Here is a 15,014-nt window from a genome sequence, read left to right as displayed (position 1 = left end):
GACGGCAAATGCAGGACTTATTGGACTGAGAGGGAGGGCAATTACTGGGAATGGACGCCGAGGTGGTTCGATGATTTATAAGAGCGATGCCGTTGCTCATGCTGTGATACGAGGTATCGTCTGTCAACAACACAACCAGTAACCATGTCATCTCATTCTTCAATTGGATTTGTTGGCTTTAGCCCGGAAAAGGCTAAAATTGCATCAGCTCTACAATCACATCTCCCCGGCACAATCAGTTTCTATGACACGTCTTCGGAAAGTTTTGGGCTCATTGAAGCCGGGCAAGTACAACAATCAGACTCGGTCTATCGTGTGGCCCAACAGAGCCAGATTATCTGGATCCAGGAGAAGGACGCAGAAGTTTTGAGTGAGATGCTTCTGGGATCGTCCTCTGGTCTTTTACACTGTATGTAAGGACAAGATTACATCCATCGCACATCTCACTGACGAAATTCAAGCATTGCCCAAAGATGCATCCCTCATACTCGAATGCCTCACCCTGCCAGATTTCTACCAAGACATAGCCTCTCATTTCACCGAAGCCGGTCGGACTGACATCAAAATCCTTGACTGCTCTGTCATCGTACCAACCAGTAGGACCAAGAGCTCCATCTGGATCTCAGGTTCAGAAGCCGCAATTGAGAGCGTAGCCTTCCTGTCAAAAGCTCATAACAACGTCCATGTCATTTCTGGTGGCCTGGGAGCAGCAAATAAGCTTCGCTTGACAAGCTGTTTACTTGAGGCGGCGCATGCTGTCACGGCTGCTGAGGCCACTGGCCTGGCGTCGAAAGCGGGAATTGACGCCAAGGAGATATACAACATCATCACCAACGCTGCGGGGAATTCTTCGGTATATGAGGAGCTTGTCCCTCATATGCTGCAGGGAGATTCGAATTTGAAGCCGTCGATTGAGTCGCTGCTGCATAAAATTGTAAGTTGCTTCCATGGCGAGAGACACCGTCACTTGTTTAAATGCGATGTGCAGCTCGCTTACACAGATCTAGAACATTGTCACGTCTTCGTCCAAAAGTCTCAACTTCCCTTTACCACTGTGCTCTGCCAGTGAGCAAGCCTGCCTGCTCGCCTCCGCTCAGGGATATGGCCGCAAACATGTGTCCAGCTTAGTCAAGCTGTTCCAATCGCAGCACCAAAAGGCCATGCCCAACGATGCAATTGGCAAGCTTGGGAGTAAACCTTCCACAGACGTCACACCACCGAAGACTCCGCCATCCGCAGCTACGATTGGAGTGGTTGGCCTAGGCGCAATGGGCCAGGGGATGGCACAGTCCCTCGTACGCGCCGGTTTCTCCGTACAAGGCTATGACGTCTGGGCTCCCTCAGTCGAGAAGTTCGCAGCCAGTGGTCCGAGTGGGATGTCCATCGCGGCGTCTTCACCAGCTGGTGCCGCCAAAGGTACCGCTGCGCTTATCCTCATGGTTCAGAACGCTGTGCAAGCATGGGATGTGCTGTTTGGCGCAGGCAAGGCTGTAGAGGAGTTGTCCGATGGAGCAACTGTGATACTCAGCTCAACTGTTCCGCCGTCTGAGGCTCGCCGTATTGCTGACAAGTTGGAGTCGCTGGGTAGGGGTCTTAGCCTCGTGGATGCACCTGTCAGTGGAGGTGTTGCTCGTGCAGCAAAGGGTGATCTCACGGTACGCAGCGCCCATCTTTGACTCAATACTGAGTAATCAATACTAACTGAGTACAGATGATCTGCTCGGGAACAGCTTCAGCACTGGCATCCGTTCGCGGCATAATTCTCGCCATGGCAGGCAAAGACTCCAACATCTACAACGTCAAAGGCGGAGTCGGCGCAGCATCCTCAGCAAAGCTCATCAACCAACTTCTAGCAGGAGTCCACATTGCAACAGCAGCAGAAGCACTATCATTCGCGTCCCGTCTCGGCCTCGATACGCGGCAAGTATACGATATCTTCAACGAGTCCACTGCATGGAGCTGGATGTTTCAGAACCGGGCTACGCAGATGCTTGATGCCGATTGGACTCCCCACTCTGCTTTGGCAATCTTTGTCAAGGATCTTGGTATCGTTTTGAATGAAGCTAAGAGGCTGGCTAGTTATACTCCCATGTCTGCTGTGGCTCATACCCTCTACATCGATGGAGCTGCTCGTGGGTGGGCTAGAGAGTCGGATGCGGGCGTGGTAAGACTCTGGGAGGCTGCTGGATCAGATGTGAGCAAGAATGCATCTGCCAAGGTATCATCTCCCACTACGCACGAAGAGTCTGTCAAGCCATTGCCAGCAAAGGCTACATTAGCTGCCCTGCCGGCCGAGTACACCACCGATCTGATCGAGTCGACGAAAGCTCGCGTTGACAGCGGTGCCATGCCTGTTCTAATCGCTCTCGACGATGACCCCACAGGAACTCAAACCTGCAACACCATCGATGTCTTAGCCGTCTGGGATATTGACACCCTAAAAGAGCAATTCGCAACAGATTGCCGCGGTTTCTTCATCCTAACCAACAGTAGATCCCTTCCACCAATCGAAGCAAAGGAACTCATCATCGAGATCACAACAAACGTGAAAAAGGCCGCTGAAGAAAGTGGCAAGGCCTTCGAGATAGTCTTGCGCGGCGACTCAACACTTCGAGGTCATTTACCCGAGGAGCCTGAAGCAGTCGAGCAGGTCCTCGGTAAGTCCGATGGTTGGGTTTTTGCACCTTTCTTCCGTCAGGGCGGCAGGTTCACTATTGACGATGTTCATTACGTGCAAGAAGATGACCAGCTCATCCCCGCTGCGCAGACTTCATTCGCAAAGGATGCAACTTTTGGGTATAAGAACTCCAATCTTCGGGAGTATATCCTCGAGAAATGCGGCTCGCGATTCACAACGTCATCTTTCACGTCCATCACCTTGGAGGATCTGCGCTGCGGCGGTCCAGCCAAGGTCGAAGAGAAGCTTCTGAGCGGAGAACACGGTGCCGACCGTGTCATTATTGTCAACGCTGTTGCGGATTCAGATATGAATATATTCGTTGCTGGCCTCTTGGCCGCTGAGGGAAAAGGGTACCGGTTCATCTACCGCACTGCAGCTGCCTTTGTATCATCGAGACTCGGCATCAAAGAAATTCCACCCAAGGCTTGGGCTGAAGTCTTGCTAAAGGCTGATGTTGATACTCCAAGGACTGGTGGTCTCATCTTGGCTGGCTCATATGTACCCAAAACGACAGCGCAGCTCAAGACGTTGCGTGAGCGCAGGGGTGCTGATCTTGAAGTAATCGAGCTAGATGTGTCCCAGCTAATCAAGTCTGCTGAAGAAGAGCAGAAGATAGTAGATCATGCTATATCCGAGACTACCAGGCTTATTAGCGCGGGAAGAGATGTCTTGGTCATGACTTCACGGACGTTGATCAAGACCGACGAAGCAATCTCTTCGCTAAAGATTGGATCCAAAGTGGCTGCTGCACTTGTCCGCCTTCTCGTCAACATCCAGGTGCGGCCACGATATATTATTGCCAAGGGAGGAATAACCTCCTCGGACGCAGCCACCAAGGGTCTCAAGATGAGGAGAGCTCTCATCGTGGGCCAGGCTGCTCCTGGTGTGCCTCTCTGGAGATGTGATGAGGAGACAAGTCGGCATAGGTCTGTGCCGTTCGTTGTCTTCCCTGGTAATGTTGGTAGCGAAACAACTCTGGCTGAGATTGTTGAACAGTGGGCACTTTAATAGATATGGATTGGCAAGGAACAGAGTCGTACAATGTCAGCTACTAGCCGAGAGTCGTTACTGAAGAAGAATAGCCCGTAGTTTGCATGGATGAGCGAAACAATAGTGGCAAATACAGCACAAATATTTATTCTTTCTGATGATTTTTCCGCCAGTCGAAAGACTCTCTATTTCAAACGTATCTGCGCGATGATTCAAAGTCTTTCGGATTAAGACTTTGATTCCAATTGCACAGATATTCTTGTCAATTGCAATAAGCAGATCGATCTTTTCATATGCGAAAGTGAAATTTCATTCTCGTAAACGTTGCCGCGACATACAATTTAGTTCCTCTTATTCGTTCCATCTTAAATGAACAGCGTCCAACCAATCCCCCAATCCTTCACCCACCTAACCCTGCCACTGAACACGCTTATCCCTAAACAAAGTAACCATAGCAATAGGCAACAACTCCGTATTCACAATATTCAACCTCCCAAACCTCTCAACAATCTCATGCCCATAAAACGTAGCAACCCAAGTCCAATACGCATCCATGTTATTCCACCAGCCCGTAATACCCTGCAGATTCGACTCCCCGCGCAGCTGCTCCATCGCAGCTGATATCCTTCCATCATCTGTCTCAACCTTGCTCTCGGTAGGTCTCTTCATGAGCGTGCGGAAGATGCGGTGCAGTCTGTTGGTAGCCGTGAAGTGCTCGAAGAAGAAAGCTTCGCGGTAGCGGATGAATTCTTCAAAAGGCATAAAGGTCTCTTTGTCGTGTTCGGTTGCGGGTTCCCAGTCTGGTTCGTCTAGGGCATATCGTTCGTGGCGAGTTTTGCCGCTCAGGAACTTTTGCTTGTAACCTTCGTATGCGTGACGCTCATCTTCTTGGAAGTCGAACATAGGCTGAGATGGGTTCTTGAAAACTTCATCATGAATCTGCATGAGAGAAATGAACGTGGACTGCAAGTTAAGACCGCCAAGTTCCATGGGGAAGTAGAGGTAGCCATCGGGAATGTTCTTGATACCAAATCTCTGACTGATTTCTTGTTTTAAGAACTCAACCACGTTCGTAACCTGGCCATCTGAGAGTCTCGTAAAGACCTGCTCCTCAATCTTCTTGTGGGTTGAAAGCATGTTGTTGACGTGTTCACGGCCAAAGCAATTAGCCGCTTTACCAAAGTTGGAGGTAAAGAAGGTCGCAGCATATGTGTTCCAGGCTTGGATGAAGCCAAGAATACTCTTGCGCTTGTCAAGTAGCTGTTTGTGAAGTTCGCTGATATGGGAGTCGACCATTTTCTGATCAATCTCGAAGCGGCCCGTGTTGGGTGACAATCGAAGGAAACCCCAACGAATCTCACCTTCTGGCAGTGAATCATCGATGGGAAGAGTCACATTACTATCCTTGGAGATGCGGACTGTGCCTGTCTTGGTAGGGTTGACACTGACGCCAGTGACAATAGTGAACTCATCAACAGTGTCCCAGGCCTTCACAGCCACCTTGTGATCAGGCGACCAGAACCAAAAGTTGTCATGCATTCTCCACAAGTTATTGGAGGTAGCCTGGTTGACAGCAAAGTCAAGACAAAATAGAGTCGTCTCGCCAAAGACATCGCTCAAAACATGAGCTGCTGGAGTACCACGACGTCTCTTGCGTGCCGACGAGTCATCATCGTCGACGAACTTGAGAGGTGCCTCAAGGAACTTCTTGAAGAACTCAAGCCACGTGTCCGAGACACCAAGGAACTTGAGGATCGTAAAGACAGTGTCATGAGGAAGCTTCGGGTTCCAGTCGTCAAAAACGGAATGGAATGCCGTCATCTCGCCGTAAAGATGAGTGTTGATGGTTATCTCTGTAGACAGCAGATGAAGCAAGGTCTGCTTGAGTGCCATTGGGCTGCGGGACTTGTCGTCGTCGTCATCATCGTCGTCGTCTTCTTCCTCCTCGTCAGAGTAGTCGACCTCAGCAGCAAAGTTGCTGGTATTCATGACCCTGCGATGTCTCATCGCACCGCCCTGTCCCACACCTCCGGTCGATGGTGCCTTTCGGCATGCTTTGCTAGCAAGCTGTCTACGAGGCACCTGCATAGCCTGAACTGCAACTTTACGTTTCTTGGTGTCAGCGGCGAAACGCTCGTACTCAGCTTCCTCTTCACCATCAGCAGTGCCTGTGATTTCGCCCACATGGTCCATAAGTTGTGCCATGAAATATCTCTGTTCATTGACCTTGACACGTTCACGCTGTAGGCACGGCGAGTCTGAAAGTGGGCCAAGGTAGTAGCCAAGTCGTCGCCGATCGTCTCGAGGGATCTCTTGCCTCTCCGATTTCCAGGCTACAGAATCACGGAACCTTTTGAAGGCTGTCTTGAAGAAAACACTCCATTTAACACCAATATACTGGAGGAAGATGGCTTGGAGTAAGTCCTCATGCATATGGATGTTGAAGACTCCACTGATCTTCTTCTCCATCGAGATGGGGACAGGAGTCTCAGAGTTCCACGTCCATGATTCGAGTGCATTGATGCGCATATTGAGGACGTCTGCGATCTCGTTCAAGATCATATCATTGCTTTCAAAGTCCTTGAGCACTTCTCGTTTCTCATTGGAGAGGAGATCCGATGAGTGAAGGCCGGGAATGATCCACTTGAGAGAGCCAACAGTGAACTGATTAGGCGTTGAGATAGATGCTTCATGGTCAGAGACGCATTGCCGAAGGACCTTGAGACTATTAACCATGGCCTTCTTGTCCTTATTGTTACAGCCGAAAAGATGTTCAAGATAACTTTTGAGGGCCTTGGTATCAATATCGGCGGCTTGGAAGACAGTGTCCTCCCAGTCCATCCTTGACTGAAGTTTTGCTTGGTCGCCGACGTCCTCGAACGCCTCGCCCATCTCGACATCTGCCTCTGGATCCTTCTCCTTATCGCCGGACAGCCACTCGGTCACAAGCTCGCCATAGAGCCAAGCATACTGATACTGCAGGGCTTGCATGTTAAGCTGTCGAGTGAGTGACTCCTCCCAAGCAGCCAACATCTTCTGCGACACGGAAGGATCAGTCTTGGCCTGGCCAAGAAAGCGGTCGAGGTTCTTGAGGTCGATCTCAAGGCGCTTGTGACTGCTGAAACCTAACATGACTTTGCTCTCCTTGGTAAGCTTGATAGAGAAGCACTTCTTGACGCCATCGCTCAAGATGACAAGACGCTTGACGGCATCCTTCTCTGCCTCGACCGAAGAAAGAATCGCCGCCTTGGCTTCTTCAAAACGAGAGCGTCTCTTGGACAGTTCCTGGAGTTTGGTGTTGGTGATCTCTTGGAGAGTCTCGGAGAAGACACTACCAGAGGAAGCCATGGTATAAGTGGGCTGAGGTTTCGGGGTAGTAGTCTTCTGTATTTGTGGTGAAGGTCTTTTTGTTTGCTTGATTCTGGCCATTAGTGATGAAGGACCAGGTTTGGAGGATAACGTGATGATGAAATGGATGTAAAAGAAAGGAGGGGAAGGAGTCGAAGGAGGAGGGTAGTGTGTGGTATATATACCAGGTAGGAGGAGGATTTGGTGTCCTCAGGCCACAAGTTGCAGGGAACAGTGCCGTCTCGGCCGTGTAAGCCAATAGCTTTGGTGAATGATCTGATGTCAATAAGAGCTTATACGATACAGAACAGAACCAAAAGGTAAGATTCGTCGTACTAGGTAAAGTAATAATTGAGTAGTTCACTGTCGCACCTATATTGCCGACAGTGGCATGAGTTTTAAGTTGTTGATGAGATGAACTGAGGTCAAAGATGAAGTGAAGCCAAGGAGAAGCTAAGAAGTGCTGACTGTCCTCATTGACAGAAATGATTCGTCAGACTCCAGAGCATAGTGGGTCGTCCTTAGGCTGCAGCCTCTCTTGTTTCATCATTTTCAACTCCATGCTATGAAGGGCCAACTTATCTCAACTGACAGTCCAACTCAGCAAAATAAAAACTGATCCAGTCTCACTTATATGGTAGCCAAACAGATATATATTCAGCAGTACTAACCGAAACACGTTTGTCCTAAGCTGGCATCCGACACTGGTCTTGTTCCTTTTCCTTGGCTACCTACTACTTACATAGCCGCTCTCCTTTGGCAAATATCATCTCATTCTCCGATTCCTGTTGAAGTTGAAGTTAATGACTCATTATTGCATCGCCTAATTAGTTCTCATCACATCATGAAAACCCAGTACTGAGGCGTTCAAGGCTTAGATCCATAAGCGAACGTCTATTCATGACCTATTCAATCATATCAAGCGCGTCCACCACATCACGAAACGAGCGTCTTTCATCCTCATTCTCCCCTTACTACCCCTGCTCCCCCTTCTTTTCTGACCATATCACATATTCCTCTGTTTCTTCTTCATGTTCCGTCCAAAGAGAGACCCTAAGATCCTCCAAGACTTCCTGATCTAGATTCTACGGGGATGCCAACTCTTGCTTAATTTCTTTCAATCTCAGTCGTCAGATAAAATCCCAGAACTCCATAGCACGCAAATGCCATCTGGTACCTACTTCAGCACTATAATCTTCGCAGTCCTCTCCGGCTTCATAAGTCGTCGGAGGCACGAAGTCAAAACACCTGATACTCCATGAAAAGTCCGTCAAGGTACTAGGTTCTCTCTGCCAGAATAAGCTTATAGATACAAGTCTTAACTATAAATAACACTTCTAGCCTATAGCTTAGATATTAATACTATAATAACTAACTAATAGCTATAATATAAAGTTAATATAATAAAAATCTAAAGAATAATTCCTTAGCTAGCCTTAGAGGTACATAAAAGGCTCCAATCTCTCGGCCAAGAAAGGTTATCTCAACACCACAAACGCCCCTGATCCCCAAGATGGCGGCTCCCGCACCAACAAGGTCCGTCAAGGTACTTTCCCATCTCCAAATCCTTTTCCTGAGGATCCAGATCGCTTTCTGACGGCCCATCTTCTAAGTGGCCTGGTTTTTCGATACATGTGTGTTCCACCTGAAGCTTCCGGAAAGTCGCTTGCCTCAAAGCAGCCACATGTTGACTCGGAATCGGCATCTGACCATGTTCGCTAACAAAGAATCGGAGCGAACGACTGCCCAATTGATACCTAGTACGCAAGAACTTGGTTCCACGAGTAAAAGCTGTACATTTTTGGGAGGAGCATTGACACACATAATCGTTGGTGACTTCAATGGTAATAGAAGAGTTACCGAGATAGAGTCATGGCCGAAATCAGAGGCCACCCGAGCTTTCTACGAACTGTTTCTGGGCACGGGATCATCTGTGGCTAGTGTAGTTGGATACAGTGCATTTTGGCTGCGCCGATGCTGTTATGGCTTGCTGTGCCGGTTTATCGCGTCGCTTCATTTACCCTCAACGATTGAGCCACTGAAAGAGACCGACCACTAAGAGTGAAGATGATTATCTCAAAATTTCATGGTCAGTTTCCCTTACTTTTAGAGTCTCATTCGGCTTTGATAGAGGCTATAGCTCAAAAGGTTATGACACCTTGTTCTCATTGGCTGTGAATGTATGAGGGGACTGGGAGATGGACGGCAAGAACTCACGTTTGCTAGCGAGTTTCTTGGATACTGCACTCCATCTTATCCCATCTGCGATTTCGACATAAAGAGCCGTACACAACGTCACAGCGCACTTCCCGAGCTCGACAGTGTTTTCATGCCCATTCTGTCCGCTTCTTGACTTTGGCAGGCGCCAAGTGTCTCTTGCCTTGCTTTGATGAGATGATGCTCTTGGTGCTGTACATATTGGTCTCTGTTTTGTCTTTGGTTGCGGTTCCTTTAATCATCTCCTCGGCAGGGATTGCGGAGATTTCCCAACTACTCAAGTTTAGGCTTGATAATGCATTTGCTGAAATTCCAGAAATGGCTGCAGGGCGGGCTGAAAGAAATTGTGACTGCGTTGTAGATTCCAACTCGCCTAGTTGACTAGATATCGAGAGCCCCTGTGCATGGTTCAAAGAGCTGCAAATAATTATCCCCCAACGATAGATACATGCCGCTGGGTAAGAGGCGTGCTGAGGTAGGCCAAGATCCATCCCACCACCGATTCTCGTACAGTCAGCGGCCGTCTGATGTGGTAGCCTCAAGGTTTGGCCGTAAGTCAAGGCATTGACACCATCGGGCCAACGCTTGTATATCTGGACGTCATTGGGCAGGGAGAAGACCTCGAACTCAAGACACAGGATTAGTGACAAGTCTCATATTATATCTTTATTATTTTGTGATATTTATTTTGAAATGTAGTCAAGCTACAAGAAAGGCATATTATTACATAGTTTATATAATATATAGTAATCCATAATCTAAGCGCATAGAATCGAGCCGGGGAGCTAGCATGCATCTTCAGAAGCAGCCTGTCAGTGCCATTGACTGGTCATACCGACTCAACAGTATCCGGAATGAATAAACATAATCGTCTCTAGCAGGCGAGGCCCACCATTGTCTTCTATACCGTTCCAGTAAGGAGTCGGGACCGTCGATCCCGCCACCACGAACCTCGTCCCCGGGATCAGATTTCTGTCTAAACAAGCACATCGCCAGAGACTATAACAACATGCCTGGATGGATTGGCATGAATCTCAAGTTGCCACCCTGCCAGAAGCACAGATACGTCAACCTCGGATTCTCGCCCTACCTGGAACGTTATAATGTGCGAGCCATAGCAGACAGGGCGCTCGAGCTCTCTAGACCGTTTGCATAAGGTCCAGAAGCTATTAACTGAGTAGTCTAGCCCAACTCAACTATCCTCCTTAACAAGCTATATGAATTAGTAAGGTCGATGCTAATACTAATTAGTCAAATAGCTTGCAAGTGGTTTCCAAGATATAATATATATACAAAGTCGCGTAATGCTAAAGCCCGGGTTTGGTCGATCTGACGTCAGTGAAGGTTCATACTGTCGAAAGTCCTCGAGGCCACCCCGTCTCCCTCTATTTTTTCTTCTCTGAATTCCCCTCAACAAATATTGAGCATTACAGTTCAGTTGATCAGATTCACAGATGATATGGCGTCTTCGAAATTTATCAGGAGCTTCTTGCTGAGCTTACCCTGCCGTCGTTCTCGATTTCTCCTTTGCCGAGATACTGCCGTTGCCTCGTCTACCTCTCTATCAACGGCTGCCAAGCCATCAGATACCCCACACTACACTCAAGGAACGACCGAGAACTCCGAAATAAAGGCAACATACAAAGAAGGGCGCAAAAAGCGTGAGAGGGTCGTCGTCCTGGGGTCCGGCTGGGCTGGCTATGCGCTGGTCCGCAATCTTGATTCGGCCAAGTACGAGCGCATCATTATCTCGCCGCGCTCCTACTTTGTCTTTACTCCGCTATTAGCATCTACGTCTGTCGGCACTCTCGAATTTCGCTCCATCCTCGAGCCTGTTCGCCGCTTGCAGCCGGATCGCTTCCACCAAGGCTGGGCCGATGATGTCGACTTTACTAACAAGACCATCCGTGTCGAGACGAACCCAGATGCTGACGAGATTAACTCTCGCACACTTCCACCCGCCACTCAATCATCGTCGCACAATGATGGCAGAGACAGTGGCTCCTCAGACCTATCCGTTATTCAAACCCCTTTCTCTGGCTCCGTCAAGGAGACTCTTACCAAGCGTAAGGGTGAGATGATCACGGTCCCTTACGACAAACTCATCTTGGCCGTCGGAGCCTACTCCCAGACCTTTGGTATTCCCGGCGTTCGTGAGCACGCAAATTTCCTCCGTGACGTCGGTGACGCCCGCTCCATCCGCCTTCGCATCCTACAGTGTTTTGAGCGCGCGGAGCTCCGTTCCACGACCGACGAGCAGCGCCGCAAGCTGCTCCATTTTGCGGTCGTCGGCGGTGGCCCCACGGGCATAGAGTTTGCCGCTGAGCTTCACGACCTCATCCACGATGACCTTGCTCGCATCTATCCTGACCTCATGGAATTTGTTGGCATTACCGTCTACGACATTGCACCCAAGATACTACCCATGTTCGACAAGAAGCTATCCTCCTACACTATCGACTCCTTCCGCCGCCAGGGCATTCATATAAAGACTCAGCATCACATCAAGGGTGTCCGTCTGGATGAGGATGGTAAGGGAGGCCTCAAGATCAAGATCCAAGAATACGACGATGAGGTCAGCGCCGGGATCGTTGTTTGGAGTACGGGTCTGATGCAGAATCCCCTAATTGCCAGGCTTGTCGAACAGAATATTCGCGACCTTGTCACTCCAGAGGAAGAACAGACTCGGCACATTGTCAAGGCTGAGAAGAGCGGCGGTCTTGTCGTCGATGATCATCTCCGTGTTCGCGTGTCCACTGGCTCTATCCGGGCCACCGATTCCCAGAGCGGCCACAAAGCGCCCAGCGACATCCTCCCCGAAGTTTACGCCATGGGCGACTGTGCTGTCTTGGAGCGCGAGGCGCTCCCCGCCACCGCACAGGTCGCCTCACAGCAGGCCAAATACCTGGCCAAGACCCTGAATAAGTATGGCTCCTGCGAAGCCGTTGGCAAAAATTCAAAGCCTTTCCTTTTCCTCAATCTCGGCACAATCGCCTACATTGGCAGCTGGCGTGCCATAGCCCAAAGTTCATCCGAAAGCCTCGCGGGTAGGCTTGCCTGGGTCCTATGGAGGGGCGCTTATATTACTCGAAGTATGAGCATCAAAAATAAAATCATGGTTTTGGTTCACTGGATCATAACTTGGCTTTTCGGTCGCGATATTTCGAGATTCTGAGGGGTTCGCGCAAAAGCTCAGAACAGTAATGGGCCTGGGAGAGCGTGGGAGCTCGAATCTTGAGCGACTACCTTAGGCAGGGACAATTACCATCGGTAAATACAAAATTAGAGAGTTGACCTTGTTTAACCAATCTACCGAATATTTGGCATTGCAACCATCCGCGGAAGTAGCAAGGCCGTTATGTTGGCAGATGAGTTGTGCACTTTGTCTGTCTTTTAATGCATTATACTGTTTGTCTCAGACTTCTTACTCTTATATGGAAGGATATTGGCCTCATTATCTGTCAAATTCATCTCTTCTGCTTTGGAGAAGTCACTTTCAGAGGATGCCGCCTCTAAATTTGGATGCCTGGCTCTTTATTTTCGAAGATTCGCCTGCAAAACCCGCAGGCCAATAAAAGGATATTTGACGACTGAAGCTGTTACTCGCAGGCGATCCGAGTAAACATCAGGGTAAGACGAGAAGCAAAAGCAAACAGTAATTTCTAGAATGCAAAATAAACTAGATTTTCATTAAATGTTTAAATGAAACTATTTCTGGGCATAAAATGATGGTGCAACCCTAACATCATCCCCGCGTTGTTTGGCACCTTGCTGTGACGGTGACATGGAATTCCAATTGCAAACGCTGCAAGAGGCTGAAAACTAAGGTTTTATTGGCTCTTGGTCCATGCGGCTGAATCGATAGGTACAATGTTTGGTGTGAAGTATTGAACCCGTTCAGTGGCCATATGATTAATAGCCATTTATCTCATTCAAAACGAGGAGATGGACTCGCTGGCTTCATGAGTGCTTGCCATTATCCTAGTATCCCGAGCTGACGCAATGCGTTTCTTTCTGCACTGCACGCACAACCAACATGTTGTTGGTCCTAGAGTGGCTCCACGCCAGAGCACAGGTCATGTTTCAAATAAAATAGCGCTCGAATCACTTATTTCAGGCCACTGGCCACTGAACCCAACCTCCAGTGCCCTCGTTCTTCTCAATTCCATCACCAACCCGAATCATCACAATGAGAATTTCCGAGGGTTCTCCATATCCTCCAAGCAAATCTGACATTTCAGAGGTCACGCGCGATCTTGAGAAGGAAGATGCAATCGATAAACTGTCACTTCTTCCCAACCCTCTCTCTCGCCCTCGATATCTGACTCCATCTGGCTTTAGAGATGTCGCAGAAGAGCCTGGACTACCGAAGCCGAAGCCGGCTTTTCAGCATTGCGCGTACTATAAGCTACCACCCGATGTCAGAAGATACATTCTGATACTGGCTTTCGGCAATCGTCGTCTCCATATGGACTTCTCTTACGATTATCCCGACATGTCTTCGGATCTCATTCAACCGTTGGATAAGAACCACTGTGGTATCGTCATGGAGAACATGTATGGCGACAAACTACGAGTCGTCGATGATACGAAGCCGAGGTCGTGGATTTGGTGGGGATCTGTCTGCCATCGACTCCCGCCAGACATTGATCTATCGCGAACAGGCCCAATGACCCATGGAGGACCTGATGGTCCCTGGGCTGATACCTGTCGTGTCGGTGAAGCCCGCCACTGTGATTCTTGGCCAGGCTCGTTCCCTGCAAAGTGTCGCATCGGTGCAATAGGATGGCTCTTATCTTGTCGTCAGAAGTAAGTCATTCAATTCCTGTCAGTCGAAATCATCGCAATTGACGCTACCGCAGCTATGCCGAGGCTATTGACATGCTTTACTCTAAAAACACCATCATCATGGCCAACGAAGCAATGATAACACATCTTCCTCAGCTCCTATTACCGCAGCGCCTCGCATCCATTACATCACTTGAGATCAGCTGGAAATTGAAGTCTCGAGACAAGAACGAGTTTCGAAATGTCATTGATGAGGCCGATTTGAAGAACCTATGTGGAACAATATCCACCCAGTTCCCGCAGCTACGTCGTCTTTATTTATCTCTCGAGCCCTTATTAAGGCATCTTAGATCACGCTGGGGCTCTGATGCTTGGCCAACCATCAGCGTTCATCTGGACAACCTTGCGCGAATGATGCCGTCTCTGGCAGAACATGCCGTCTCGCTGCCTGATGTACCATTCGACTCTATCTTTTACGACGCCAGAAAGACAGACTTTGGATCGTATTCAGAAATATGCCGTTCTTATAATCAGATCTGGCGATCTGCTGACGGCGAAATGGATGTCATTCGTCTTCCGTATGTGGACAGCTATCCAAAGGTCCCCTATCACATACCGTTCCCAACCTCCAAGTACAAAGGTTACTGGATCCTTAAGGAAAGCAACAGGTTCAGCGTGCTCTCTACCGATTCGTCCCCGATAAGGGGCCCTTGCGTGTCTCACTATGATTCTGATCTTGAGTCTTATGAACTTGCAGACCCTCTGGAACTTGATGACATGATTTGAAAACCTGGCTTGCAGACCAAGGAGGTTTTGTTTTGATGTGGTCTTCTGGTCATATTAGCGCTCTTCCGCTTTATCACTTATGAATGGCGTTTTCGAGACCTGTAAATTTGCTAGCTCAGCTTAGTTTCATTACCGAAATGGAGAATTAGGCATCCGTTGTCAAATCGATTTATGCCAGCTATCTTCTACTTACAACAGGTGGCTA

The 15,014-nt window shown here is 48.9% G+C and overlaps 4 protein-coding genes across 4 annotated transcripts; 3 read left to right on the top strand and 1 right to left on the bottom strand.

Moving 5' to 3' along the window:
* Window positions 1–144: 144 nt before the first annotated feature.
* Window positions 145–3,789, top strand: FVEG_12738 (hypothetical protein; the record flags this gene model as incomplete). Its single annotated transcript, XM_018902091.1, has 4 exons — window positions 145–409; window positions 462–934; window positions 1,008–1,655; window positions 1,712–3,789. The coding sequence occupies 4 exons, from the start codon at window positions 145–147 to the stop codon at window positions 3,686–3,688; spliced, it is 3,363 nt and encodes a 1,120-aa protein (XP_018760734.1). The 3' UTR covers window positions 3,689–3,789.
* A 154-nt stretch (window positions 3,790–3,943) lies between these two features.
* Window positions 3,944–7,427, bottom strand: FVEG_12739 (hypothetical protein). The gene is made up of 2 exons (XM_018902092.1): window positions 7,204–7,427; window positions 3,944–7,084 (listed from the first exon to the last, which is right to left on the bottom strand). Exon 2 carries the CDS (start codon window positions 7,016–7,018, stop codon window positions 4,079–4,081), a length of 2,940 nt encoding a protein of 979 aa, XP_018760735.1. The 5' UTR covers window positions 7,019–7,084; window positions 7,204–7,427; the 3' UTR covers window positions 3,944–4,078.
* A 3,267-nt stretch (window positions 7,428–10,694) lies between these two features.
* On the top strand, window positions 10,695–12,652 carry FVEG_12740 (NADH dehydrogenase; the record flags this gene model as incomplete). The annotated part of the gene is made up of 1 exon (XM_018902093.1): window positions 10,695–12,652. One exon carries the CDS (start codon window positions 10,695–10,697, stop codon window positions 12,408–12,410), a length of 1,716 nt encoding a protein of 571 aa, XP_018760736.1. The 3' UTR covers window positions 12,411–12,652.
* A 715-nt stretch (window positions 12,653–13,367) lies between these two features.
* On the top strand, window positions 13,368–14,987 carry FVEG_12741 (hypothetical protein). Its single transcript, XM_018902094.1, has 2 exons — window positions 13,368–14,044; window positions 14,098–14,987. The coding sequence occupies exons 1-2, from the start codon at window positions 13,425–13,427 to the stop codon at window positions 14,807–14,809; spliced, it is 1,332 nt and encodes a 443-aa protein (XP_018760737.1). The 5' UTR covers window positions 13,368–13,424; the 3' UTR covers window positions 14,810–14,987.
* Window positions 14,988–15,014: the final 27 nt, after the last annotated feature.

Source organism: Fusarium verticillioides, chromosome 3, assembly GCF_000149555.1.
Source record: "Fusarium verticillioides 7600 chromosome 3, whole genome shotgun sequence".
In the NCBI taxonomy this organism is placed as follows: Eukaryota; Fungi; Ascomycota; class Sordariomycetes; order Hypocreales; family Nectriaceae; genus Fusarium; species Fusarium verticillioides.
The sequence above is the reverse complement of the archived record's forward strand: the minus strand, read 5'-3'. Positions and strand labels throughout refer to the sequence as shown.